This window comes from Girardinichthys multiradiatus, chromosome 2 (assembly GCF_021462225.1).
Source record: "Girardinichthys multiradiatus isolate DD_20200921_A chromosome 2, DD_fGirMul_XY1, whole genome shotgun sequence".
In the NCBI taxonomy this organism is placed as follows: Eukaryota; Metazoa; Chordata; class Actinopteri; order Cyprinodontiformes; family Goodeidae; genus Girardinichthys; species Girardinichthys multiradiatus.
In genome coordinates this window covers 32,576,842-32,604,165 of record NC_061795.1, presented here as the reverse complement: position 1 = coordinate 32,604,165, position 27,324 = coordinate 32,576,842, and the positions used below count along the sequence as shown (strand labels likewise).

General features: G+C 40.7%; 2 protein-coding genes across 14 annotated transcripts in view; one reads left to right on the top strand and one right to left on the bottom strand.

Moving 5' to 3' along the window:
* LOC124881386 (ELKS/Rab6-interacting/CAST family member 1-like) overlaps positions 1-9,951 on the top strand; it is a 29,606-nt gene extending 19,655 nt beyond the window's left edge. For 7 of the 11 annotated variants that reach the window (XM_047387009.1, XM_047386992.1, XM_047386984.1 and 4 more), the window contains 5 exons: positions 142-302; positions 492-639; positions 4,599-4,694; positions 5,371-5,556; positions 7,695-9,951. In XM_047387009.1, the coding sequence (XP_047242965.1) occupies positions 142-302; positions 492-639; positions 4,599-4,694; positions 5,371-5,556; positions 7,695-7,832 (729 nt within the window). In that variant the 3' untranslated portion in view covers positions 7,833-9,951. Of the gene's footprint in view, positions 1-141; positions 303-491; positions 640-4,598; positions 4,695-4,870; positions 4,947-5,370; positions 5,557-7,694 lie in introns of those variants that run through there. The other 4 variants (XM_047387025.1, XM_047387016.1, XM_047387011.1 and 1 more) reach the window with 1 other exon arrangement.
* On the bottom strand, positions 179-13,638 carry LOC124881471 (F-box/LRR-repeat protein 14-like). 3 transcript variants are annotated; one of them, XR_007041666.1, is made up of 3 exons: positions 13,362-13,638; positions 450-654; positions 179-320 (listed from the first exon to the last, which is right to left on the bottom strand). XR_007041666.1 is itself a non-coding variant. In XM_047387047.1 (2 exons), exon 2 carries the CDS (start codon positions 13,097-13,099, stop codon positions 11,888-11,890), a length of 1,212 nt encoding a protein of 403 aa, XP_047243003.1. In that variant the 5' UTR covers positions 13,100-13,135; positions 13,362-13,638; the 3' UTR covers positions 11,178-11,887. The 3 variants fall into 3 exon arrangements, 2 of the variants coding, with proteins under 2 accessions (XP_047243003.1, XP_047242994.1); XM_047387047.1 differs by lacking the exons at positions 179-320; positions 450-654 and adding an exon at positions 11,178-13,135; XM_047387038.1 differs by lacking the exons at positions 179-320; positions 450-654 and adding an exon at positions 11,178-13,135 and having other exon boundaries at positions 13,425-13,638.
* Positions 13,639-27,324: the final 13,686 nt, after the last annotated feature.

Sequence of the window (27,324 nt, the reverse complement as noted above, 5' to 3'; positions counted from 1 at the left end):
CAGCTGTCCTTTCCTTTCATCACTTCATTTCACATTTAGAAACCCCTGTAAGCGTCATGTGCTGGGAAAAGGCTCGACACTCGTCGTATGATATTTTTTATTTTTTTATATCAGTATATGTGTTTGTGTGTGTGTTCCCAGATGGAGGAGCTGCTGGGTGCCATGGAGAAGGTGAAGCAGGAGCTGGAGTCTATGAGGGCCAAGCTGGCATCTACCCAACAGTCTCTGTGTGAGAAGGAGGCCCACCTCACAACTCTGCGAGCTGAGCGCAGGAAACACCTGGAGGAGGTTCTGGAGATGAAGTAAGACTCTCACTCGCTCTACAGGGTGGTATAGACTGTAGATTATTGATTGCTGCTTTAATCATACAAAATGTCATCCATTTCTCTTTCCCCAGCCAACATGCTGGTGCTTTGCTATAAATAATAGAATAGACCTGAGTTATCTACCTGTACAGTTAAAAGTCATGCTGCTTCATCTACATCACACAGGCAGGAGGCGCTTTTGGCCGCCATCAGTGAGAAGGATGCTAACATCGCGCTGCTGGAGTTGTCATCCTCCAAGAAGAAGAAGACCCAGGACGAGGTGGCTCAGCTGAAGCGGGAGAAGGACAGACTGGTGCAGCAGCTCAAGCAGCAGGTGGGGAAAAACCATCTGGTATCAACAAGGGGAGGTATGAGATGTGGAGACATTAGTCGTTCAGAGAGTACGTACATTCATACGTATTAGAAGTATCATCTGGAAGTATTTCTCACGCAGCCTCCGCGTATCAGAGCTGATTATCCTGGGCTCGGGGAAGTTGGTCGGCTTTGTCTAAAACTTCTGATTGTAGTCGTGATTTGATTGGTCCTGAGCATTTTTAGATCGAGTGAAAAACACGGATACAGTCAAAATGAGTACCGTATTTTCCGCACTATAAGGCGCACTTAAAAACCTTTAATTTTTTCAAAAAATGACAGTGCGCCTTGTAATCCGGAGCGCCTTAAGTATGGATCAATTGGTTAATTGGTTGATCCATACTGGTTGTACACGGCGCTCTGTCAAAATGTTTCAGTACGACTGGTAAACTACAAAGCCGCACCGCTTGCAGCATTACGGCTACCGTAGTCAGGGGCGTCGCCGAAGTAATAGCGGTAAACACCTGTACTGTGCTTACTCCTAGTCCAACACCACTTGTGTGTGTATAACGTTTGAATGTACTGTTGCAGGAATTGCCTGAACTATATGTGATTAGAAGCTCAGTGTGTGGGGTGTATGTTTCGTGTGTGTGTATGGAAGATGTTGACATTACTCCTCCGGACAGAGGTGGCGCTGTGTGCTGCCGTAGCTGAGAATCAAGAGTGAAGGAGTGACGTCGGTATTATTGTTTGTGTGGGGTGGGTAGAGACGGCGACCGGAGCAGCGGTGTATGAGTCTGTAAGCCCTGTGTTTTTACGTGCTGCAAAGTCATTAAAAAGAACCCCGAATCTCGTCAACAACTCAGTGTTTTGATGCTGTTTCTTCATGCTCAACTCAGCAACGTATGAGTGAGGGAGTTAACCCCGAGGAAACTAGTAACTTCGGCCCTGGAGAAAGCGTCTCCCCTGTGTCATCAGACTACGGTCAGGGGACAGAAACAGGAAAGGTTAACAGTACTAACGTTTGATTTAGTGCATCAAACTGTTTCTTTTACGTGTTTACGGAATCAGGGAAAAGTTCCCTTTCACGTTTTAACTAACGTTTGATTTCAACTTCATAGACTCCAATGCATTCCTAACGTGCGGTTGGCTCTATTCAATAGATTTCTATGTAGAGGAGACCTTACCATGAGAGTGAATGGAGTTATCAGAACGCTGGTTTGTAGTGTATTAATAAAGTTTGACTGACCGACGTATCTGACTGTTTTGTTGACATTCTCTTTAGCACAGCTCCATCTAGTGGATGCATAACGCAACCCCAGTCAAACGTTTGACTGCAGTAGCTTCTATTCTATGCGCCTTATAATCCGGTGCGGAAAATACGGTAACTAAAAAAAACAAAAACAGGTAGGTATACTCATCTATAATATGGTCACAAGTATGCATATCTTTTAGTTTACTTTTTTCTAGTTTCTGAAGATTGTTTCCTAAATGTATTAATATTGATTGTTATGGGCGGCAGTAATACCATTAACTTGTTCTTGAGCCTCATTGTTTATGTATTCTCTTATAAGTCAAACATTTGCCTGGGGCCTTGGTTTTTCTTTATTTGGACCTCATCTAAGCCTCCACATTGTTGTCCGACTACAACGTCTAGAAAAATATTCTCATTGTCTAAATTTGTCACTCCTTGCCTACTTCCTTTGTTAATATCATTTTTTTGTAATTTTTTTCCTCTTTCCTTATTCTACCTTTCCTTCATTGTCATCTTTCTTTATTTCCTCATTGTGTCCTTCCTTTCCTCCTTCCATCCTTGTTCCCTCTATCCCCTACTTATTTTATTTCTTTTCTCTTGTGTCAGTAATTTCTTTCCTTTCTAGTTTCACTCATTTATTCTTTTCTTTCCTTCTTTGTGTCCTTCCGATCTTTGTTTCCTCCTGTCGTTCCCTCCTTTTTAGTTTTTTCCAGGTTCCATATTTCAACCCAGCCCACAGTAGGACTATCCGCCATAAATTCATAGAGAACACCTTTTAGTTTATGTTTTACGTTGTAAATCAAGGATTTTGAGTCTGGAAATCTGAGGGTTTTTACATGGAACATGTTGAACCCCTGGACCATATATAGCCTTTTTAAATATCCAGTAATGGACAGGCCTGCACAGAGCAAAAAGACTGAAGCGAGTCCCTTGTGGACTTGCCTGCTGTTTTGTTTTAGAGCTTCTTAGATCTGTGCTTCCGCAAAAATAAATGTGGCCCTCCAGATGAAGTAGATTTTTCAACAAAAGAAATGTTCATAATGCATAGTTTTGGAAAAAGTTGAAAGAAACACTTCATTATCAAATTTTGACCTGAGCTCAATAAGAAGCTGCAGTTAACAGCTTTTGTCATTTATAGATGCAAAGTAATTGACGGTTTTTTTCTTCCTTGGTTCAGTCACATTTAACTCAATCCCAGTAACAGTGGTTATGAGTATTTTAGAAAATAAATGTGTTTTTAGCTTTCAACAAAGATCATGATCTTGCTTTTTCTTTATACGAGTTTAAAATAGCTCTGAATTACCTTGGGTATGCTGTGGATAAAGGTCAAATTTCATTAAAATGAAAAAAGGTTTGAATAAAACATTTAAGACAGAAACAACTTTATACTGGGACACCTGAACAGGTCAGTGCTTATATTATGGTCGCTAACAGCCAAGTTTTCCTTAAGGTGCGTTCACACCAAGCGCGATTTCTGCGAAAGGAGCGGCCAATTTACATGTTATCTCTATGTAGAGGCACGTTGAGGAGCAGCGCGGCGCGGTGCGAAGGATGCAGAGGGCGCGGCGCGGCAAGCGAAGCGGGAGTGGAGCAGCGCGATGGACGAGTTGAAAAATCTGAGCTGTTTCCTAAATTCGCGTCGCGTCAACCAATCAAGGACTGGATGTGGCTGTGACGTAGGGTGAAGGACCAAAGCGGAGAAGAAGCAGTTGTCAATGATGGAGGACCAGATCATAGTGGCGGTGTGCGGCAAGCCAGAGTTGTATGACTCAACTCGTTACTTTTACCGAGACAAGTACAGAAAGGATCTGGCCTGGTTATGTTTAGGCACAAATATCTTATTTAGGAGATGTGGACATTAAAAATCGGCTGTTTTTCTTACTGAGCTGAGATTTATTTACTCACCGAAGACAGATGGACAGGTGTTCAGCAGCGGGGATACAGCGCCGGTAAACCGTGGTGAAGTTAGTTTGAAGTTGGATGTTCAAACTCCGCGGAGTTAGCGGCATCTAGCTCACGGTTGATTCGATTCAGGCACTCAGATTTTCCACGATTGTTTGGTACGGAAACTTATTGACGGTCCCTAGTGAACCACCGCGCATCAGAAGAGGGAGCAACAAAGAACAGCTAGCCGAAATCTGGGTGCCTGACTCGGATCGGCCGTGGGCTGGATGCCGCTGGCTCCGCGGAGCTTGAGTGTCCGGTGTCCAGCTTCGGGCTGGCTTCACTGCGGTCGCCGGTAGTTGGCGTCCCGAAGGCCGATTCATCTCCCAACGCGGGGATAGATGGATAGACGGAAGTACCGCTGAACTCGACCGTCATCCAGAAGCAGCTCCTGGAGTAGGTGGTGGTAATCTCCGAACTGTTCCCGTCCCTGAAGAATATGGTGAACCCAGGGACATTGATGTCGGCGGCGTTTTTCGGCTCTCCACAGGTAAAACACCGTGATTATACGTGAAATCCATGTCCAGCATGTTCAGTTGAAACCAGCAAGCAGCAGATGGAAACTCCTCCTATTTGATGACGCGGCGAAGCGTTGCCGCTTGTTGCCGAATGCCAACGCGGAATGTGAAGCGGGCAAAAGCACACAAATGAGGCGAAAAATTTGCAGAAATCGCATTTGGTGTGAACGCACCATTAGACCGAGTCAAAAGATGTACTCTAAAATGCTACTCTAGAACCAGATTGCTAAAACCATTGAACTTTTCTCTGTCTTTAATCGTCAGACTCAGAACAGAATGAAGCTGATGGCCGACAACTATGAAGATGATCATTTGAAGGCTGCACACGACCACACAAATCACAAACCCTCTCCAGATCAGGTAATTTAATGAGCCGCAGGTTTGCAGATCTCTTTTGACAACATCAGTCAATGACAAGAGCTTCTCTAAAACATCTGCGTCCACATCGGAGCTGGTGGACGCCATGTTTGTGTAGATGTGCGCTAACCAGATTTTTCCTTTCTAATGCTGCGTCTGGCTAACCTCGTGGTTAACAGGATGATGAGGAGGGTATCTGGGCATAGCCAGCCTTATGCCCTTCCCCTCTTTTTCACAACCTTTTTGTTCAGAAGGGTGAGCTCGTGTAAAAAAAAAAAAAAAGCCAAACCTTTCACAATCATCTCTGGCATGTTGATTTCTCCTTCATTCATCTGTGGTGCACTTCATGTGATTTGATGTTGGGTCACATTGTTTGAGAATGGAAGCATTTGTTGTGTGTCGCTTGTGCAACCTGAGAGTCTCTGCATGCTATTACTGTGCTGCTAATTGGTGTTAATAGTTTTACCAACTGAATTTTTGTTTGTCATGACAAAACTAAAGAGGTCAACTCTAGTGTAAAATGGAGAGGGATTGCTATGCATGCATGCAGAATAATGATGACTGTGTTTTCATTGTGTGCAAGCATTTGGACTGGATCAAAACCCCCTTTTCTATCATCCAGGGTGTGATCAAGAATACTTCCTCTGACCTTTTCTCCCCCTCTTCCTTCTCTCTACAGATGATACCCCCTCTTCTTGCCCTGTCCCAGAACCGCAGTAAGCTCAAACTCTACATCGCCCACCTGACAGACCTCTGCCACGACCGAGACCCCAGCATCCTCAGCCAGCTCACGCCTCCCTCTCACTACCACCACAGCGACCCTGAAGACTGGGAGGAGGAGCTTCAGAAAATGAGTGTCGAACAGGTACTGAAAAATCTCGCACCAAAGTTAAAGGATCTGTTATTTTCTAATATGTTTATCTTTCTGTGAGGTAAAGGCAGGTTTCGTGAAGAGGCATATATTGATTCTCCTGGAAGCATTTTACATTTCAGTATGGCACAGACACAAACGTTTAAAATGTTTTAGTGTGATTTTCATTTTGACAGACTAACACAAGGTTAGTGAAAGGAAACGATTACATGGTTTTGAAAATTATTTACAAAAACAGATCTGCAAACTGAGCTGTGTATTTGTATTCAGTCCCCTTTTTTGTAATACCCCTAAATAAAACCCAGTGCAACAAATTAGCTTAATGTGGAAGAAGGTACTGTGGTCAGATGAGACCAAAACTGAACATTTTGGTCTTCATGCAAAATACTACGTGTAATGGAGAACCAACGCCGAACATCACTCTGAACACACCACCCCCTCTGTGAAGTATGGTGGTGGCAGCATCATGCTGTGGGGATAATTTATTCTGCAGGGACAGGGAAGCTGGCCAGAGCTGATGTGAAGATAGACACCCAGTTAAAGGCTGCAGCCAGATACAATGGTTTAGATCAAAGCATATTCTTGTTACAATGGCCTAGTCAAAGTCAGGAGGGGGTGGCTGAATGCATATGCATTAGTAATAGTCTTTGAAAACCATATATCATTTTCCTTGCACTTCACAGTGATGCAGTACTTTGTGTTGGCCTGCCAAGTAAAATCCCAGTTAAACACATTGATGGCATTAAAATGGAAAAAGGGACCAGAACGTACCAAGGGTACGAGGGGTTTTGCTGGCACTGTGCACTACATGGTTGGCCATGCTTGTGCACGTTTTCTTGATTCATTAAACTTTCTTGAGTTGTTTTAGGCAAGTTAGATTTATTTGTAAAATACCTTGTTTCAAACAGTTAAAGATACAGTGAAGGATAACAGAAATAGAGTAAACAGAAGAAACTGGAGACGAATGAAGTGGAAATGATCAATGATCATTAACTTGGAGTTAATATCCAACTATAGAATAAAAAACAGCTAATTGAAATGGTGCCACAGTGATGAAAGACTAGAACAACCTACAGCAGTTGACTTTTGCACCAATTTCAAATCTCTTTTTTTAATACTGCGTCTTGTGGCCTTTCATTCGTTTTCATGTCAGTTAAGTCACCTTTCTTGAGGCGGCTACAAACAAAAGCTCCTGTCAAAATAAATTTCAGTCACCATGGCAGCACCTCCAATTAAAGCGCACTTTGGTATGGAAAGTATCTCTAAAATTAACTCGTTGAGACTTGCTTGGTATTCGTATTTTACTTTTTGTGCCTCCTGAAGAATCGGCACAAAGTCATTATCAGCCTCGCAAACTTCAAGTGTGAAATTTCCGAACAAAATAAACACCGCAAGATCAAAGACAATAGCTAGTATTTACCCCCAGGTGCATGTTTGTAGTTATTGGCTATTTTACATTTTAATGACTACAGAGTTTATTATTCCTATCCCTCCTTTCTGATTTGCTGCAGTTTTCCTTTGGGTTTTAACTTAAAACTTGTTGATAATTTGCCTAAAAAAATATTTCAGTGCAGTTCCAGTCATTCATCAGCAGAAAACGTTCTGCTTTCATAAATGTTGCACTTTAATTTGAACACCATACGTTTGAACGTTTCTGCTGCTATCTGTGCATCTCTCTCTGGCACGAACAGCTGTCTGAGCAAAGCAGGTCTCATTGATGCACGAACCCCCGCAGCTGCAGCAGCCAGGTTCAGTCTCTTTTTCATTCTAAAGGGTTAAAAACCTGATTTGTTGGATAGACAAAATATTGTGCCTTGCCCTAAAGAACTGTGCAAAGGCAGCAGTATGGCTCACAGGCTAACACACAGGCCAACAGCAGGAATCAGGAATTGAGTTTATTTTATTTAAAAATGCCTTGATGGAGATACTTTAGACTGGATCTGGATATTCCCACAATTTCCTTCATCTTTGAGGTGCAGAGAAGGCTTTAAAATGCTATTTAAAAATGTGTTATTATGAAAAAGGTTTAGTAAGATAACCTCAGAATATTCTCAGGGCTGCTGCCTTTACAGAAGTTAAAACAAGCTCAAATTTGGTTAAAAACAACCCGGTCTTTTGCTTTGTGCTTCCAGTTGGAACGGGAGTTGGAGGTGTGTGAGAAGGAGAGCGGGGAGCTGCAGGAGTATGCCAATTCAGTTCTCCAGCAAATCGCAGACTACTGCCCTGATATCCTGGAACAGGTCGTCAATGCCCTGGAGGAGTCATGTTGACAAATGTGACCTTGGACTTAAGCAAGCACAGCCCAGGAACCCCCCTACTTCCATTCAAGGAGAAGAGAGATAGCTGGGGCGTTATCTTGTCCACCCTGCAACATATTTCCAAGAAACAGAAGTGTTTTTCTGTCTCTTATGTCACTGTAAAGTCAGGCTGGCAGCATTAAAAAAAGGAAAACCATAAAGCAACACATTAAAGAAATATTCTGTTTAGTGCAAATGAGGGAGGAGACCTAAAGCACACACCTGATCTTGTCAGGCACACACACTGGACTGACCTTATTTTTTAGCTTCTCACAGATGCATTGGGAGAGATGTTTGAGATGAAAGAAGAAAGACTCACAAAGCCTTACGCAGGACACAAACTGACCCTCATATGAGGCACTTTTGTCTGGCTGTTACCTCTTTTATTCATCTCTCAAACCTTTCATGCTAAAAGGGATTCGTTTATCCCATCCTGGCGACAGAAAAGCACTTTTTGCAGTGGTATGTCTGGGGGAGCTGCTACATCCAAAGGGGTTCAGAGGTGAAACACGGAGCCATGTAGATTTTTCAGTCTAGTGTTACCTAACGTAACGCCACCTAAACGCCACTTTTCACCCAGCTGAGCACAGCACGCTCCTGAAGCGTTACTGTCGGTACGTTGTTGCGTCGTCAGTGGCTGGGTCATTGGCATTAGAGGGGGATCAAGGTTCAACCTTTCACAGATGGTCTGAGTTTAGTTACTTTGTTCTCAACAGAGGAGAGGAGTTGAGGGAAAAAAGCTTTTATTGACGTATTAATTTCTCAATGGTTTTGCACACAGCGTCCACTTGTTTATGAGGTATGCAATGTTTCTTTTTTGAGAATGTTCTCGTGGCCTTGGGGCATGCACAGAAATCACTACAGGACCTAAATGCAGAGGTGTTCACGCCTCTGTAATACTGGTGCTATGGCATGATGTAAGAACTGATCCTCATCCAAAGTTTCTAAAGGAGTTCCTTAAAGCCCACATACTGGTACCCTTTTTTTCTATGCTCAGATGCCTCTGTTGGTGTTTTTTGTTTTAATATTCAGGGCTGAGTTTTTTAATTACTAAGTGCATTGATTGACATTTACAAAGGAAATGAAAGTCACTTTTCAAGCAGATTTTGACTTTTTAGATCAGTTTGTAAATAACGTGACATTTAACACGTACAGTAACTGAATAAAAGTTATGTGGAAGGTGTTGTGCATTCTTAAAAGATAAAAAAATAATCTGAAAAGTTCAAAGCAGTGCAGTTGTCTTGTGTCCTAATTTTGTCTCCTGGGACAAATGTAAGTGTGACAGTGCTGCCATAAATTGCAGAAAGTCTATGTTCTATAGAAAAATATATATAAATAAGATATATGAAAAGTTTACCGTATCAATATGCATTGAATGTTTGCACAGATTCTCCAAGAGCAGGTTGCTCCAAATAAAAACAAGTGTTCTCAGCAGAAACTGAAGAAAGATTTGTTTAAAAAAGTGTCAAAATATAATGTGGGAACTACAGATGTTTCAAACCATGTGATGGGAGAGTATTTCTCTTGAGTTTATTACTAATTGTCTTATTTCAGATAAATATTCTCGCCAAATGGTGGAGCTTTCCTGAAATGCCCATGTCGTCTTTTCTTATGTCAATGGTTTTTGTTGCTGATGGATAAAAGCGAGTCTTCAGCTATCGTAGCCCGCCTGCTATAAATGATTACATTCAGTGGGCATCAGAGTGAGAACCAAAGACACAGCTGGAGTTCAGAAATGATAGTTGGACACTTGTTTTCCTGTCAGACTGAACAAAGGTGTGTTTCTTGCCCTTTAGCTTCCCACAGCTGAATTCAAAGATCGTTCTCGCAGTGTTTGATTCTCCTTTACTTTGGCCCGCTTCCTTTGCCCTGCCTTAAGATATCGTTTCTTTCTCCTTCAGCGTTTTTAAACTGGGAACACAGAGCCAACCAAGGCGCTTTTGTTAAGTTTGATGTAAGCTTTTGCATTTGTAAAAACGAGAAACAAAAATGTACTGCTGTCTGTTCATGTCAAGAATCAAATGGTTTTCAAAAAAGACATGTTAGTAACATGGATTTTCTATGTATGAAAAATAATAAATTATGAGCCTCGTTCTCTTGTGAACTTGCTTTTTTTTTTTTTTGTCTTTTAACCAACCAAGCCAGCCTCGGTCTCATCTTACACTGATCATTTCCCTGGAAGAGCAATCTTCAGCACCGTAGGGAAGAGTTGGGCTTTACCTCAAACGTAGCTTACAGCTGTGCTTTTCGACCCTGGGACACTGCCCTGCATGTTTCAGACGCCTCCCTGCTTCATCACACCTGATACCAATTGATGGCTGATTAACAGGTTATGGCTGAACTGTAGTCATTTGAATCAGGTGTGTTAAAGCAGAGAAACTCCTAAAGCATGCAGGAGAATGTACCCTGAGGACCAGGGTTGAACAACTGCCATACAGTTAAGAGGACTTTTTCAAATTGGTCTTTGAGGCAATTCCTCTAAGGAACTGAAATTTATTTTTCTGTAGTTTTATAGTCTTATAGTTCATGCTCTGGGGATGCTTTATTTTAGAGACAGGGAAGCTAGTCAGTGGTTCAGGGATGCCAAACTCCAGTCCTCCAGGGCTGAGGTCCTGCAACCTTTAGATATGTCGCTGATCCAACACACCTGAATCAAATAGCCGAATTTCCTCCTCAGTATGTGGTCAAATTTTCCAGACTCATGATAATGACCTAGTTTAATTCTGGGGTGTTGAAGCACATCTAAATGTTAAAGGACACCGGCCCACCGAGGACTGGAGTTTGACACCTGTGGGTTGTTTTAACCTATGTTCACTTACCTGAAAACAAACCATTGTAGGTCCATGTACAACTCCATTGCATTTTAGTTTATTTCTCTTGATGAGGCATCAGCATTTTTTGACTGTGGTTCTGATATGCATTTGGGCCGAAGGATTTGACCCTTTATTTGAACCAAAATAATGAGTGACTTCTTGTCGGCATATGTCTCCTTGGAGACCTATAAGCACACTTGCTGACGGCGGATTTGTGGGTTATGGAAAACGATTTTAAACCATTGGTTGTCAAAGCAGGTAGAAAGCATCTCAAAGGCAGCTTCATATCGATGCATTTTCAGTGCAAAAAGTCCTTTTAAAGACAGCTCCAGTTTGGACCTCCATAAAGTTGTCTATCTTCTTCAAATCGAACAAAAACGGCCTTAAACGTTTTGTTACCTTAGTGCTGATTAGTTAAAAAGATTGGATGAGAAGATGCTCCGATGGCTAAAGAAAAGCCCTTAAAAAACCATCTGGTTATTTTAAACAAAACAGACAACTGAAACATGTTTATAATCTTTATTCATAAATACAACTATTTTATGAATATAAAACATCTTAAATTACTGTGTGTTTTTGTTTTGTTTTGGACAAATACTCTGGCCTTATGGTTGGAATTTCTTCAGGCGAAAGAAAAACACTGAAGAACAGTTCAATTGCATATAATCTGTGTAGCTGTTAATAACACGTTATTTTTTGCTGCAGTGGTGAATTATATGTTTAAATTACTTTCTCAGAAATATTACAAAAGAAAAATGTACACGGGTAAACATGAAGAGACGGGAGTGATTCACCCACTTCAATTTGAAGTACAATTTTGTCAGCAACAGTCATTCAATATAAACAAGTTATAAGTATTCAAAGAACAAAAATTCCTAATTTTAAAATCCAGGAAACTGCAACCTTTCCGTCTTGAATAAAACATTCCCATTTCTTCTGCAGGTTTAAGTTTCCGAATGTAAAAAATCTCTAAAAAATATAAAATCTAGTATTCACCAACAGTAGGCACTCCTGTGTTCAGGGGGCGAGGTAGCTAGATGGTCAGAACGTACACAGGCTGCAGGTTTATCAAAGCAAGAGTCTAAGAAAACACAGCGTGAAAACTAAACATTGTGGAAGATTCCAGGAGGGTCCCTCCTTGTATGATTAACAGTATACAAGGTTGAATTAATGCATACAGCACCATACATGATGAAATGTACACACGAGAACGTGTCACCTCATTCTCTCACTCTCGGTCATCTGCCACAGCCCGAGGTTTAATACTTTAAGGCACGGGAGTTGCGTTATCCTCTCCAGACCCCTCTTGGTGATCTTAGTGCAACCATACAGATCAATCCCAGTCAGCTGAGTCAAGTGGTCAGCGATCAGCTCCAAACCTTTGTCTGTGATTCGCACACACTGCCCAATGTTGAGAGTTTTGAGTTCATGCATTTGGCGCACCATCCTGTTAATTCCATCATCGCTGATGTGACAGGAGCACAGAGAGAGAGACTTGAGCTGATACAAGCCCTGGGCGATGTAGGCCAGGCTCTGGTCTCCGATCTTATCGCAGAAAGAGACATCGAGGCCGGAGAGCCGGAGGGAGCCCATGGCTAAATGCATTATCCCAGTGTCACTGATGTTATCGCAGGAGCGCAGGTTCAGGCTGCACAGCTGGGTCATCTGTGATAGGTGGATCATCCCTGCATCTGATATCCCCCCGCAGAAGCTGAGGTTGAGCACTTTGAGCTTGTTTAGGCCCTTTGAAACATGTTTGAGAGAAAGATCTGTCAGTTTCTGGCAGTCCTGAAATGTTAACTTCTCCAGAGTCAAGCAGCCCTCTGCAGCACTGCGGGTCATTCCAGACAGGTGACCAATGCCCACATCAGATACATGCCTGCAGCTGCGAAGATTAAGGCTTTTGAGTCTGTGTAAGCCCCAGGCAATGAGCAACAGGCCAGTGTTTGTGATATTGCTGCACCCACCGAGTTCAAGCACCTCCAGGTTCTTCAGGTACTGGGCGATTCTGCCCAGACTGGAGTCTGTGATCTGCTTACACAAGCTAAGGTTCAGGACCCGCAGGGATGGGATGTCCTGCACAAAGGCATGTCCCAGACCATTGTCAGTGAGGTTGAAGCATCCACACAAGTTAAGACTTTCGATCTGCGGCATCCCCTGAATTACGTAGCTCAGACTTCTCCTCAGGCTGAGGATCTGTACCTTCTTGATGCCCCTGGTCTGCAGGCTGGGGAACAGAGACGGGTTGGCCCTCCGCAGATGCAGCTTGGCTTCCACCCCCCTCCACACCGACTTGTGGTAGGACGAGTCTCTCCAGGCCGCGCACACTTGAGCCACTCTCCCTTTGTCCTTAACGTCCAGATAACTGAAAATAATGGCCAAGATTTCCGGGAAAAGGCACGAAATGTGTGTTTCCGTTTGAAACATGACTGCCGGATGACTTCTGCCGCCAGCACAGGTTGCCTAGGAGCGACACCAAAGCGGCGTTAGCTTCACGAAACTCTGCTGCTGAAGTTAGTCTGTAGCATTAGCTAATGCCAGCTAACAAGTTAGCATTGGGTGCTACGAAACAAAAAGACCCGAATCCTAACAGCATAACACACTGTTATACTACACAGTTAACACAAACTAACAGTACAGGTTACTTGCAAACGAAACGGACTCACTTAAAAAACTAAGTAATATTTACCCAGAAAGTGTCGGCTTAGCCTTAGCTAGCTGTCTAAAGTTGAGAGCTTGAAAGCCGCCGTACCTCCTCCTCCGGAACGACGTACTTATTCCTCCAAATCATCTCAAACAAACAAAAAACGTTTCATTTTATACAATATATTAGCCATACGCGTGTTTCCCAACTGCCTCTATCTTTTAGATCGGACATTAGAGTACACAATATTCTGACAGATGATACGGCGCCTGTACAGCCGGTAGCTAGCTCGCCAAGCGGCTCCTGGAGGAGGCTGCCAGTAGGGCCGGTCCAAGATTTTATGTGGTCCAGGAAAACATTTGTTTTTTTTAGATGGGGGGTCTGGTCAGAACATTTGTGCAAAAGTGCCACAGTATTAATACACAAATACATAGTTTAGGTATTTATATATACAATGATTTCAATATTATTGAAGTTTTGTTTAAATAAACAGATAAAATATGTATCTGTAATAATTGAATGGATCCAGTAATTAATTAAATACAGAACTATATAATGATATGTGACCAAAATAAAAATGTGTTTTTATTATATGTTTCAAAAATAATTATTTCAGTATTTATTATGGTGACATGTTTTATAGCCCTGTGTGGTAGCATATCATTAATTAATTAAATTAATTAAATTAATATCTCAGCCTCACCTATCAAACCTTTACTATGAGGGAACATATTCACTTTCTTCAGTGTGAGTAGACGATCAGTTTTTGGTCCAAGAGTAAAAAATGGTTTAGCCATGTGGCAAAAAAATTAAAACACAGGATACATCTTGGGGGCTGCTACCTCAAAACGCTCCAATACTTATAATCACATAAGTATTGGAGCATTTTGTTCAAAAAAAGAAAAAATGTGGCTACAAAATCGAGATTGTAACATCTTAGTGGTCTGAGGCGTGGAATGTGTATGTCATCTGTCTACATATAGATGACAAACTGACTATGTTGTTTAATTCATGATGGGTCCTGCTGAATTTTTCCTTCTGTTATAAAGGAGCTGTCTGCTAGGCTCAAATTCAAATGTATGAAATTGAATCTCTCGATATATGTTTAGATTTAGATGATATTTTCTTTAAAGTGCCTTGGGATCATATTTTTTGTGAAGTGGTGTTGTATAAATTAGCCAAATTGAGCTGATTTAAAAAGATTTTGCTTCCAATATTTAAATGATCAGTGGTTGGTTTTATGTACATATAATAAAACAGAGTGAACATTCCTAAACTGTACAATAATTTACCATAAATAATCCAAGACAATATTTGAGCTGAATATTACTTTATTAAAAGGTGTCGTCAAATTGATCACCAATTTATTATAATTATTTTATATCACTCAAATCTGGAAATTAAAGAGGAAATCATGCCTCATATGAAACTAACTCTTCAGGCAAGTTTATCATGATGTCTGCAGGTCCTCAATGTCTGCAGGCCTGATTTTGCATGTCCTTCTACTTCTGAAACTTGACCCAGATATCTCCTGTATCACTTTGATTGGTTTAGAAACATTATTCATTCATTATTCTTCCAGTCAGGTGGTGGTCCTAAAGTGTTGCAGAATACCTCATCAGGTCAGACCTGAATGTCTCATCAATTAGAGAAAAATGTTGTTTTTGCTGCATGGCTGCATGGTTTGTGACCAAATAACTACAACCTGATGCATTAACTTTTGTAGACTGCCCTCATTTGATAGACTTGACAACCATGTTTGCATCTGCATATATTTAATGGAATCTGCTTTTTGAATCCAGTGCAGATGTAAAGCTAATAGCACACCCAAAACAGTGGCATAACATGGAGGAGACTGCCCTAGTTACCGAATTCCCCAGTGAGTATTTTACCTTGCGTATTTTTCAAGCATCCTCAGTATAATCTGTCAGCATCATCTATCATCATGTATTCCTTCAAACAACTTTTCTTTGCCACATTCCTTCTTCCTGAGTGCTACTTAATGTAAATGTGTTTGACTCGGCAGGACGCCACAGTTACTGGAGAGAGGCGTTTACTGACCTGCTGACCTCTGGCAATGACAAAGACAAACTGCCAGGCCATCACTTTGAAATGGATGAGCAAGGCTTTAAATGTCAGAATGGCAAAGTGTTCACTCAAAAACCTGACAGTTATACAACACATCATCCTTTAGGTTTCTGCGTTATATGGTTAGACAGTTTTTTAATGACTCCATGTCACACTTGTAGATGTTTGCAGTTTAAAAGGCCAACATCAGTGAGGGGCTGTAACTCCAGGAATCATTTTCTTTTGTTCAGTACACTATTGGACCGCCATAATTATCATCAGTATCATTAAAAAGTAATTGCCCCTTTACAGATTTCCTATATTTTTCCTTTTTTCACCCTTAAATGATTTAGAGAATAAAATAAACAATATCTTACAATGTTTACCTGAATAAATACAAAAAGCAGCTTTCAATTGATGACCTCATTTGCTAAGAGTAAAATAGTTGTCCAAAACAACCTGGCTCTGTGGCAAAATGTTTTCTCCCTTGTTAGCTCCTGAGTTATCTGTGGTTAACCATACGTTTTGGATTAGTTTTACTAGAATGAAGAAGCTACTTAAACAGAACCTGTCTAACAACATAAAGTAGGTTAAACTTTCAAAAATGCAACACATCACATGCCCCGATCTAAAAAAAATCAAGAACAGATGAGAAACAAAATCCCTGACATCTATCAGTCTGGAAAGCGCTATAAAGCCAAAGATACAAAATTTGTGTTTTCTCTTTACCGTTCTTTCACCTTTATTTTATTTCCACTGTAGTTCAAAAAACCGTTATGTTTTTTTGTTTTTTTAAGTTAAGAAAAAGTGAAAGTGAAATTAAATGAGTACAGTCGTCATACCGTATATAAACAGATTACAAACACAAGGACAATGTTCAAGTAATTGTATGCGGTAAACCTGTTCACATTTTGTCTCTTTAACACCGCAAACTTCCATGTATTTTAGTAGGATTTTATTTTAAAGATCAACACAAAAGAGCAAATTATTATAAAGTGTGTTTTTGTATTTTGGTCATTTTTGTGTTGTGATTATTTTTTGTTTACATTTATGATGTTCTATATATGGTTCACTCTTTTTTTAGGCGCCTTGTCCTGAATTTGGGCCATGTGCACACAACAAGGATCCATTGAAAGCTGGATAAGTTATTATCTTAATATTACGCTCCTCTTCTCTTGTCTGTATGTAAAGCATGTAAACAGGAGAACACATAAAGGCAATTGGTTACAGTTCATTCTATTAACGGGAATCAGCATAAAGGGTGAATGATACAAATACAAGCCACACTTTTCAGATTTTCATTTGTAGTAAATGTTGAAACTCATGACTTATTTTCCTTCCACTTAGCCATGAGGCACTTATTTAAATATTTCTTCAAGGCACTGTATATACATGAATGGATCACAAGCATAAAACATGAGTAATGAATTACAAACTTACTGTCTTTCTCTTTTAGATTATAATTATATAAATTTGTACTACTGAAAAGTTTATTTCTAATACAATTAGACCATGTGAGCTTAGGTTATTTATCAATAAGGGCTGAGAAATATGAATTAGTTTCGGACGTTTAATTTAGGAAATTGCAGGCAAAAATTCACACAAATGTGCCTCTGCTGTGTTTGTGTTGTTTTTCAGGGTAAAAGGTTTTATATTATGTATTAGTCCAGCTGAAGTTAGTTAAGAGTCTCCTTTCTGAACTCTTAGCAGGTAGAAATGCAGGGTCTCCTTACAGCAGCTCACTCACTGCCCTGAAACAATAAATATCTACAATTCCTGGCATATTTCAGGGCTCCTGTCCAGCTCCTCTGCGTTGAATAACTCCTAGTCCCCCCAGCAACATCACAGATGTCTCTGAACTCTTTTAGCCAAGAAGGTTTCTAGAAGCAGCCAGAAATGATCATCCAAAGATACTATCTTTTCTGCAATTTAAGACAACAAATTGTGTTTTAAAAAATGTAAAGATCAGTGCTAGTTCTGACACTAAATACCGTGTTATGTGCAAGATAAGATCAATCATTTACATCAAATATTGGAAGTAACTTATGTTAGTCCCTTTAGAATAAAACTTAAACTACTAGCTGACAACAGGTCAGAGGGAACAGGATAGTTGAACCATGTTTTTACATTAAAACACTTAAACTACCAAGGGTGGAGGGTGGGGAACCTGAAACTCAAATGGTTCAGTCGGAAATATTTCACTGGACTGGAAGTTGGCTAAAATAGTCCATATTTATGACAAGAAGATTAGATCTGTCAGGAAGAGGAAATTTCATTAGCACCATTTTGTTTTACCTTTGTTTATATGCCTTATAAACAATGTGATTAATAAACATGGTGTAAATAAAAGATTGTTCTGGTCACTGCTGTGTGATCTAAAGTTAAGTTTAGCTCTTTGAAAGAAACATTTGTTCAACACTCACTTCAAAGCTGCCAAATGTCAACTGATAGAGATTTTCAAAAAAGATTTAAAAAAAATTTAAGTCTATATGCTTTTCTATTGTATTGTCTTTGAAATACCTCTAGCAAAAAAAATATTTTTATCCAAAAAAAAGAAATTCTTACCATGGGTGGTCCTATACACCCAGTGGACATGCAACGCTTAAATGGCCTGAGTTCACAAGAACCTTTGAAGCAACTAGCTATCCATCACTTTCAACTGCTCAAACGCTTGTATCTCTTGTAATCGGAGACCTTATTTAAGTAACGACAAATGGGCTAAACTGGAGTCCGTTAATGGCTGCACTGGTGCCTCACAGTAATAAGGCTGTGGGTTTAAATCTTGGTTGGAGCCTTAATGTGTGGAGTCTCACATTCTCCCTGTATCATGGGTTTTCCCACCATACTCGGGTTTCCTCCCATCATACAAAATGTTTATGTTGGGTACACCAGAAAGTTTTCCTTTGGTGTGAGAGCATTTGTGCATAGCTGTTTTCTGTCTGTTCACCCTATGATGGACTGGTAGTGGTAGGAATGAAGCTATGTTATAAGAAACCTTGTGTGCAGTTTGCTACAAACAGTGTATGGAACACAGCAAACATGGAAAAAGTCACTCTGGTCAGACAACAAAATTGAACCTACCATATATGCATGACCGCATCCTGAACTACCCATCCCACTGTGAAACGTGGTGGCTGCATTATGCTGCAGGGATGCATTTCTTTTGCAGGTACTGTAGAAAATGCATGAAACTCAAAGGCCGCTTCGCAGAAAAATCTGTTAATCCAAAATAATGTCTTTAACAACTGTATACATGTCAACATGCAATGTCTGCAACAACTGTATACATATCAACATGCAAAAGTCAGTCAGTCAGTCATTTTCTACCGCTTATTCTATAGCGGGTCGTGGGGAAGCTGGTGTCTATCTCCAGTAGTCTATGGGCGAGAGGCGGGGTACACCTTGGACAGGTCGCCAGTCCATCGCGGGACATGCAAAAGTATTTATTCCATTAAAGGTTTCTTCCCATTTTGTCACATAAAGATGTAAATGTATTTAAACAGGTTAGATCAACATAATTAGAAAGAGAAGGGTACATGATTGGCAAAATGTTTTTAAAATAAAAATGGGCGTGTGGTATACATATGTAAGTTCCAATAAAATCAATACCATGTCAAAACCAACAAAATACATATTTTTTAATTGAAATATTTACTCAGTCTTTTGGTAAAAACTGATTTTTTCTTATACAATCTGGAGTCATTTATTTTACTGGTATGGGTGGCTTTGGAGATTTTTTTTTACCTCTGGTACACCACCTGCCCTGTAGTTGTATTCTAATGGAAGCCTTACTTGTGCTAGGCAGCCAGCAGAGGGCAGCACTGGTCTGGCACAACCAAAATATAAATTAAAACACACCAAAAAAAAAAAAATGATCTAGCTCCACTACTGACAAGACTTTTAAAATATGTCTCCTTGGCTTATAAAAAAATAAGTCAGAAAAAAATGAAAAGGTTTTTTTTGTTTTGTGCTTTGAAGATTTTCAGATACACATGATGCAGTGAAGCAACATCAACCCAGTGTAAGGTAAAATGTAAACAGAAAATGAGACAGGAAGAAGACAAAAAACTAAAGACAGAAGGAAATATGAGTGATGCTGATTCCCCTCTTGGCCTCCCTTGTGGCTGGACTTGTCTCTACTAATGATCCTGTCCGTGGGCTCCCACAGACAGATGGTGAATTAACTTCAATTAGCCCTCTCTCATCAGATCTTCTCTGACAGCTCATCACACACACTCACACAAATAGACAGACAGACAGACAGACAGACACACAGACAGAGAGAGAGAGAGAGACGTTTTTCCATCCCTCCTTAAGACAATTCATTCATTTTCAACTAAACCTTCACATGAAGTTATTCTTTATCTTAGTACTGTCCCTTTTTGTCTTTACAAGGTTAATAAGTTATTATGTAAACCTTTTGGAAAACCTTCAGCCTTTTAGAGCTGTTATCTTCATTTAAGTTTTAATACATTACCGATACCAATTACTGACACCCCTGGTAAAAAAGTGCACAAGTAAATCATTGTTACATAGACCTGGCAACTCTAAGGTGCCACTCTGACTTTTGGATACTTCTTTACATCTTGTCAATAGAAGGTGCACCAAAGTGCTGCACAACATGATTAGACAAGTAATAAAACAATCAATGATCAGTGAGGAATAAATAAGACCAAATAAAACTACAGTACAGTACAAAAATGAACTCATAAAATCAATAAATTCAGTAATAGAGATAAAACAATAAATTACCAACTTCCTCACTGTAGACAATGACAAGATAAACCTGGGTCACCATCCAACCATTTTCTTATTTCTAGTTGTTAGAAACCTTCTAGTTATTGCTCTGACTGCAGGCAGGTTAAGGTGATTAATTATTTTCTTGTTGGCATTTCCTGACTTATGCAGATACATACACATGTGCCTTACTTGAATGGTATGTACTCTTATCTTTGTGGTTTTGAAGAGTGGCTAAGAGAAATTGGCCTCTCATGTCTTCCAAGCTTTTTCTGGCTGATCTCTGACAATATTGCTTCCACATACTTACACATTGTCAAAGAAAGGGCTGTGGTTGTGGAGGCAGACTAAAAGGAGGCAGACGTGGAGCAAAAAAATTAAAGGTGTTTAATAATACAAAAAGCAACTTCCAAAAACAAAGTCCAAGATCCAAAAACGCAAAATGCAGATCATGAAATCTTTTAAATACAAAAACAAAACGGGAAGATGATGAGGGCAGAATTACATGGGGCAGACTAAAGCAGTATTGAGCAGCTTATATATTGAGGGAAGAGTGGGGAAATGACAGTGAATGCAGGTGAGTAAATCAGGGGATTATGAAGAACTGTGGAAGAGAGCACACAAGGCAGACTGAGGAAGGTGATTAATTAACACAAAGAAACTTCAACCAAAAGGCAAACGGCTAACGCTGAACTAAGATTCAAATGCACAAAGAACAGAACACAGGAAACTAAACACAAAGGCATGACCTAGTATAACAACACATTTCTAGCAATGATGGACACAGAGAAATAACATGAATATGGCAAGACCTCTTAAACAAAATTAAAGAACTCAAAAGTGTTCAAAACAAAAACATTCAAGGATCATAACATGCATAATGTTCCTTGCTCATGATACCATCTATTTTGTGAAATGCCACCTCGGCCTCTTTAAAGTAGAACTAAACCTGATGTAAAGGCATAACTCCGCCCCCAGATACATTTTGAAAAATGCCACCAAAGAGGGCAGCGGGGGAAGGTGGCAGCTAGCTTAATTTGACATATTGAAACATCTAGAGTGAGCAGAGCGGTGCTGGTAGTTTCGCCATGGATTGGTCTTTTGAGGTGGAGGATTTTTCACCCCCCTCACCACTGGAGGTTAAGGGAGGCTATATGGAGCCCAGCGGGCCTGAGCCTTATCAGTTTGAGCCTCTGGCTCAAGGCGCCGACTCAGCGATGTCCAAAGCCGGCACTGCCGAGGCAATGGAGGACAGAATTGGTCCAGTTTCTGAGTGGTTAAGTGAAACAAGTTTACATGAAAATGTAACATAAAGATAGCATCCTTAAGGCCCAATTTATACAGTTTATCTGCAAAAAAAGTTTTTTGGGGTTTAGTTCCACTTTACAGTTGGGACAGTGATTTCAGGCTTCCATCTTTGTCCTTCAAATGTAACAATGATCTATTTGGCCAAACACTTCAATTTTAGTTTCCATCAGACCAAAGGACATGTCTCCAGAAATAAAGGTATCCTGAGTCCTGAGTGCATTCATGTAATGTAGCTTTTTATGTTGCTTTTGGAGTAATTGCTTCTTCCTTGCTGAATGGGCGGTTTGGCCAAGTCAGCACAAGACTCATTTTACTGTGAATAATGACACTCTTAGAAGGTTCAGCTAGCATCTTCAGAAGGTCTTTTGCTTTTGTTCTGGAGTTTGATTCACACATTTCAAACCAAATTATGTTTATCTCTTGGACACAGAACCTGTCTCCCTCCTGAACATCGTGATGGCTTGACCTTCCTATAGTGTTTATACGTGTATAATATTGTTTGAACACATGAACTTAGTATCTTGAGGCATCTGCAAATGCATCTGAGGATGCCCCAGACTTGTGGTCGACTTCAATTATCTTTCTAATGCACAGCTGTGCCTTCATTTAACTAGAATGGTGTGAATTAACCTATTAGAAGCTTACAAAGCCATTACATAATCATCTGGGCTTTCCCAAATTGTTTTAAAGGCATAGTACTTTTACTGTATGTAGACTTCTGAGATTGAAGAGAGTAAATGAATTCTCCTAAAAAAATGCTCTCTAATATTTCTGCCGTTTAGCAAATAGAAATCATTTTGATGATGCTAAGAGAATAAGTTTAAATAACACACAGTTTTAATGTGAGAAATGCTAGTAATGAAAGAGGGAAAAGAGATATGATGTGTTTTTTTATACAGTGTATGTAAATATCTGGTTCTAACTGTGTGTGAAAGGTCAAATCTGTGTCTTTGTGTGCACTACAAAGGGTACCAATTATTGTGGATGGCAAATGGCCAACCTAACAGAACTGGAAAACCTAAGGTTTCATCTCACTTCTTATGCAACTGCTGAGCAATTAAAAAAGCAAATAAGTTGTCAAAATTCACTTTCTATGTGCAAATAGTCGTTTGATAAACCAAAAGGCAAAAACTGATGAGTCTTGTATTGTCATTGTGGTTAACACTCAGTATGTGCTGTTTCCCAAACTCTCAGACACACACACACTGATGCTCTTGCAGCGACCAGAGACAGTGTGACCTCCTATCATTGTGTTCAGCGTTTGCGAGCTGTGAGCGGCCATCCTTCTAACAGCGTGCAACACATTCTCTGAGTGATTGCAGTCGTGTGACGTCTCAGACAGAGTGAAGTGATTGTCTTACAGGATATACTTGCTGATTGGTCAGTTTCACTGAGAAGAAAAAGCCGGACAAAGATGTTGCATGTGTCTAACAGGTGTTGTCCAAGCAATTGAGAGGACTCCATCTGGGAGTGTGACCCCTGACCTGTCCTGTAAACTGGGTCAGCAGGTGCTTAATGCAGGCCAAAAGATCAGGAGGTCAGTTTGTCCAAGGCTGAAAACAATGACACAGCAAAGCAGCGAGATACTCTCTCTTATAAAGCAGCAGCATGAAGCTTTTCCATGCTGGTTTGTATGGAGGTACAAACCATTTGTGTCAATGTGTTTGTGAGTAAAAGTGTGTTTGTGTGAGGAGGAGGAGGAAGGTAATCCTTTTTAACTATATCAGCTGCTCTGATCGAAGCTTCAGAGCAGGCAGGCAGGATGGACAGCAGCTGTCTGTGAGGCATGCTTGACCTCAGGAGCACACAGGCGTCATATCACCACCTGACCTCTGACTTCAGCTCGGATGATGTCACATGCACAGGTCATTGTAATTTAAGAATTAAAGACGAGCCTCAAGAAACATTGTTCAAAAGTAGCACATGACTGTGGAGTGGAAGAAAAAGCTGTCCTTACATTTGAGTAAAACAAAAATAATGTTATTTGGAAACTGAAGATCGAATACAGAAAAGTGGAGTAAACTTCAAAAGGGTTCATGGAAACACATTTCTGGGTGTTAATATTGATGATAAGGTCAACTGGTATAGAGCTGGTCCGTGGGACACTGGACCAGCTCTATACCCTCTACAGGGTGCTCGAGGGTTCATGGGAGTTTACCCAACCGGTTCACGTGTTTTGTGGACCTGGAGAAGGCATTCGACTGTGTCCCTCGTGATGCCCTGTGGGGGGTGCTCCAGGAGTATGGAATCGGGGGCCCTTTACTAGGGGCCATCCGGTCCCTGTACGAGCGGAGCAGGAGTTTGGTCTGCATTGCCGGCACTAAGTCGGACCTGTTCCCAGTGCATGTTGGACTCCGGCAGGGCTGCCCTTTGTCGCCGGTCCTGTTCATAACTTTTATGGACAGGATTTCTAGACGCAGCCAAGGGCCGGAGGGGGTCTGGTTTGGGGACCAGAGGATTTTTTCTCTTCTTTTTGCAGATGACGTGGTCCTGCTGGCCCCCTCTAGCCAAGACCTACAGCATGCGCTGTGGCGGTTCGCAGCCGAGTGTGAAGCGGCTAGGATGAAGATCAGCTCCTCCAAGTCAGAGGCCATGGTACTCGACCGGAAAAGGGTGGCTTGTCCTCTTCAGGTTGGAGGGGAGTTCCTGCCTCAAGTGGAGGAGTTTAAGTATCTCGGGGTCTTGTTCACAAGTGAGGGAAGAATGGAGCAGGAGATTGACAGACGGATCGGTGCGGCTGCTGCAGTAATGGGGGCGCTGTGCCGGTCTGTTGTGGGGAAGAGAGAGCTGAGCCGAAAAGCAAAGCTCTCGATTTACCGGTCGGTCTACGTTCCTACCCTCACCTATGGCCATGAACTTTGGGTCATGACCGAAAGAACGAGATCCCGGATACAAGCGGCTGAAATGAGCTTCCTCCGTAGGGTGGCCGGGCACTCCCTTAGAGATAGGGTGAGGAGCTCGACCATCTGGGAGGGGCTCGGAGTAGAGCCGCTGCTCCTCCACATTGAGAGGAGCCAGTTGAGGTGGCTCGGGCATACCGGATGCCTCCTGGATGCCTTCCTCGGGAGGTGTTCCAGGCACGTCCCACCGGGAGGAGGCCCAGGGGACGGCCCAGGACACGCTGGAGGGACTATGTCTCTCGGCTGGCCTGGGAACGCCTTGGGCTCCCCCTGGAGGAGCTGGAGGAGGTGTCTGGAGAGAGGGACGTCTGGGCGTCTCTGCTGAGTCTGCTGCCCCCGCGACCCGGTCCTGGATAAGCGGAAGAAGACGAGTACGAGGTCAACTGGAAGCAACAGATACACTAATCTAAAATAAAAAACATATTTAAAGGTATTTCACACCTTTTGTGTACATAATTCCATGTGTGTTCATTCATAGTTTTGTTGCCTTTGGTGAGAATCTACAGTTTAAATAGTCATGAAAATAAAGAGACCTATTAAGTGAAAAAGTGTATCTATAACTTTTGACCTGTAGTGCATTTACTGAATAAACTATCAAAAAGTATTTTTGTATTAAATAAAGCCAAACGGTTACTTGAAAATAAAACACATTCTTTACTGTTTCCTACTTTTACCGTACCTCAGTTATTGTGCAGAGATGAAGCAACAATTATACAACTACATTACAGCCAAAAGAGAGAAACAAGAATAATCAACCAGGATGGCATCAAACAAACCTACTAGTTATACATTCTAAATTATTAAAACCTACTGATTTGGTGGATTTAAACAGTGTGCATGTCAGGGTTTGGACTTTTTGGACTTTGTTTTTGTGTTTTTGTTTACCTTTTTAGCTATATGTTTCTTATTTGTGTTTTTGTATTCATATTAGTTGTGGTTTTCTGTTTTGGTTATCTTCTGCCTCCCAGTGTGCTCTCCTCGCTCCTAGTTCCCTTGGCGTTCCTTTCCTGTTTATTTTCTTAGAATGGTTTCTTTATTATAATTATTATTTATCATAGTTCTCTGGTTCCCTTGCACTCTCTTATTTATTAGTTTCTTTTCTGTTACTCCTCTCGTCATTTGTTTTCCCCTTTTAGTTATTACTCGGTTTAAGTTCCCTTTATTCTCCAGTTCTTCTTAGCTTTGTTCCTCTAGTTCATTTTTGTTCTCCAGCCTCTCCTTTATAGGTTAGCTTTAGTTATTGTTTACTTTTATTCTAGTCCTCATTTCCTCTGCTTCATTCTTAGTTTTGTTCTATCAGTGTTGGTTTGGGTTTATTTACTTTTGTAGACAGGGTTTTCTTATGGTTTCTGTTTTGTTAAGTGCTTAGGTTGTTGTGTTATCTCCAGTTTCTCAGTTTCCTTCAGTTCATGTTTATCCTTTATTCTTATGCTTTATTTTATCTTAGTTTATAGTTTCATTTAGGTCTGCTTACTGTCTTATCTTTAGTCCCTTTCCTCATGCTTAGTTTTATTAGGTTCACCTGCTCCCTCTGCCTCCCTGCCTCCTTGTCTCACCTGTTCTTAGTTCCTTTGATTACCTGCCTTTGTTCTCCCTCAGTATATTAGTTGGTTTTGTTTCATTGTCCTTTGCTGGTTCCTCATTGCACAACTCGGGTCTCTACCCTCGACTTTGCCATGTTCTTGCAGAACCTGAAGACATAAGTTTTGGTTTTCGACTCTGGTTAATTCCTGCAGAGATTTGTTACGCTTTGTAATTTTTTGAGTAAAGCTGAAGACTGCTTGAAATGCTGCTGCCAAGCTCTTGCCTGCGCTTCGGTCCAACCCAAAACCCCAATGTGACAGTGCATCTTTTTTAAAGCCAAAAATAAACACTTACTCATTATAACTATTATTGTGTTAGTGTTAGTAATACTATTATGCCAAGGAGTATTGTATAATGAAGCATATTAAAATAATATATTATTACATATTAATATTAATTCATCAATATATTAATTCAGAGAATATACTGATATGTCAATATAGATAGCACATCACTGAAAATATGTATTAAGAAGAAAGAATAAGAATGGAGGTATATTGGTGTGGTACTCCATATAAATAAGATCAGGTCATAATTTTGATGCTGCTGGAGAAGAGGTGGGTTATAAATGTTTATATTTCTACCCTTTGCTTTGAATGTTTATCACTTAGTGTATTGACTGTAATATTTTGATTGTACTTTATTATATTAAATAAACATAAACGTCTAAATAAATTCTGAAAAAGGGTGCATGGAAAAGTGTGGCCTGCATTTTCTGTACTCTGATACCCCTAAATATATTTCAGTGGAACCAATTGCCTTCAGATCTCACCCAATTAGTAAATAGAGTCCACCTGTGCATAGTTTAGTCTCAGTATTAATACAGATGCTCTGTGAAGGTCTCAGAGGTTTTTGTTTTATTGGATGCTAGTCAAGAAACAGCATCATAAAGACCAGGAACACAGCGGAACGGCCAGATTTAGGGAAAAGCAATATCCCAGAGCATCGCACAGAGCACCGTTCAATCCATCATCTGAAAATAGGAAGAGACATGGCCGTCTACCTTAGCTGGCACCCTGGGCACGGAGCTCCAGAGATCCATAGCATAGATTGGAAAATCTGGTTATAGGACATCTCCTGTTTGTGTTCTCCACAAATTTGCCCTTCATAGAAGGATGGTAGAAAGACGGAAGAAAACTGATCAGAGTTGATGGGGAGATGGATGGAGCTAAATACACAACAATGTTTGAAGAAAACCTCTGCCCTAGTCAAAGATTTTAGATTAGGGCGGAGGTTCAACTTCCAGGAGGACAACTTTAAACATGCAGCCAGAGCAACAATGGAATAGTTTAGTTTAAAACCATTTATATGTGTTAGAATGGTCCAGTCAAAGTCTAGAGCTAAATCCAGTGGAAAATCAGAGTCAAAACTGGAAAATGTATGTTGTAATATGCTGTCCAATCTGACTGAGC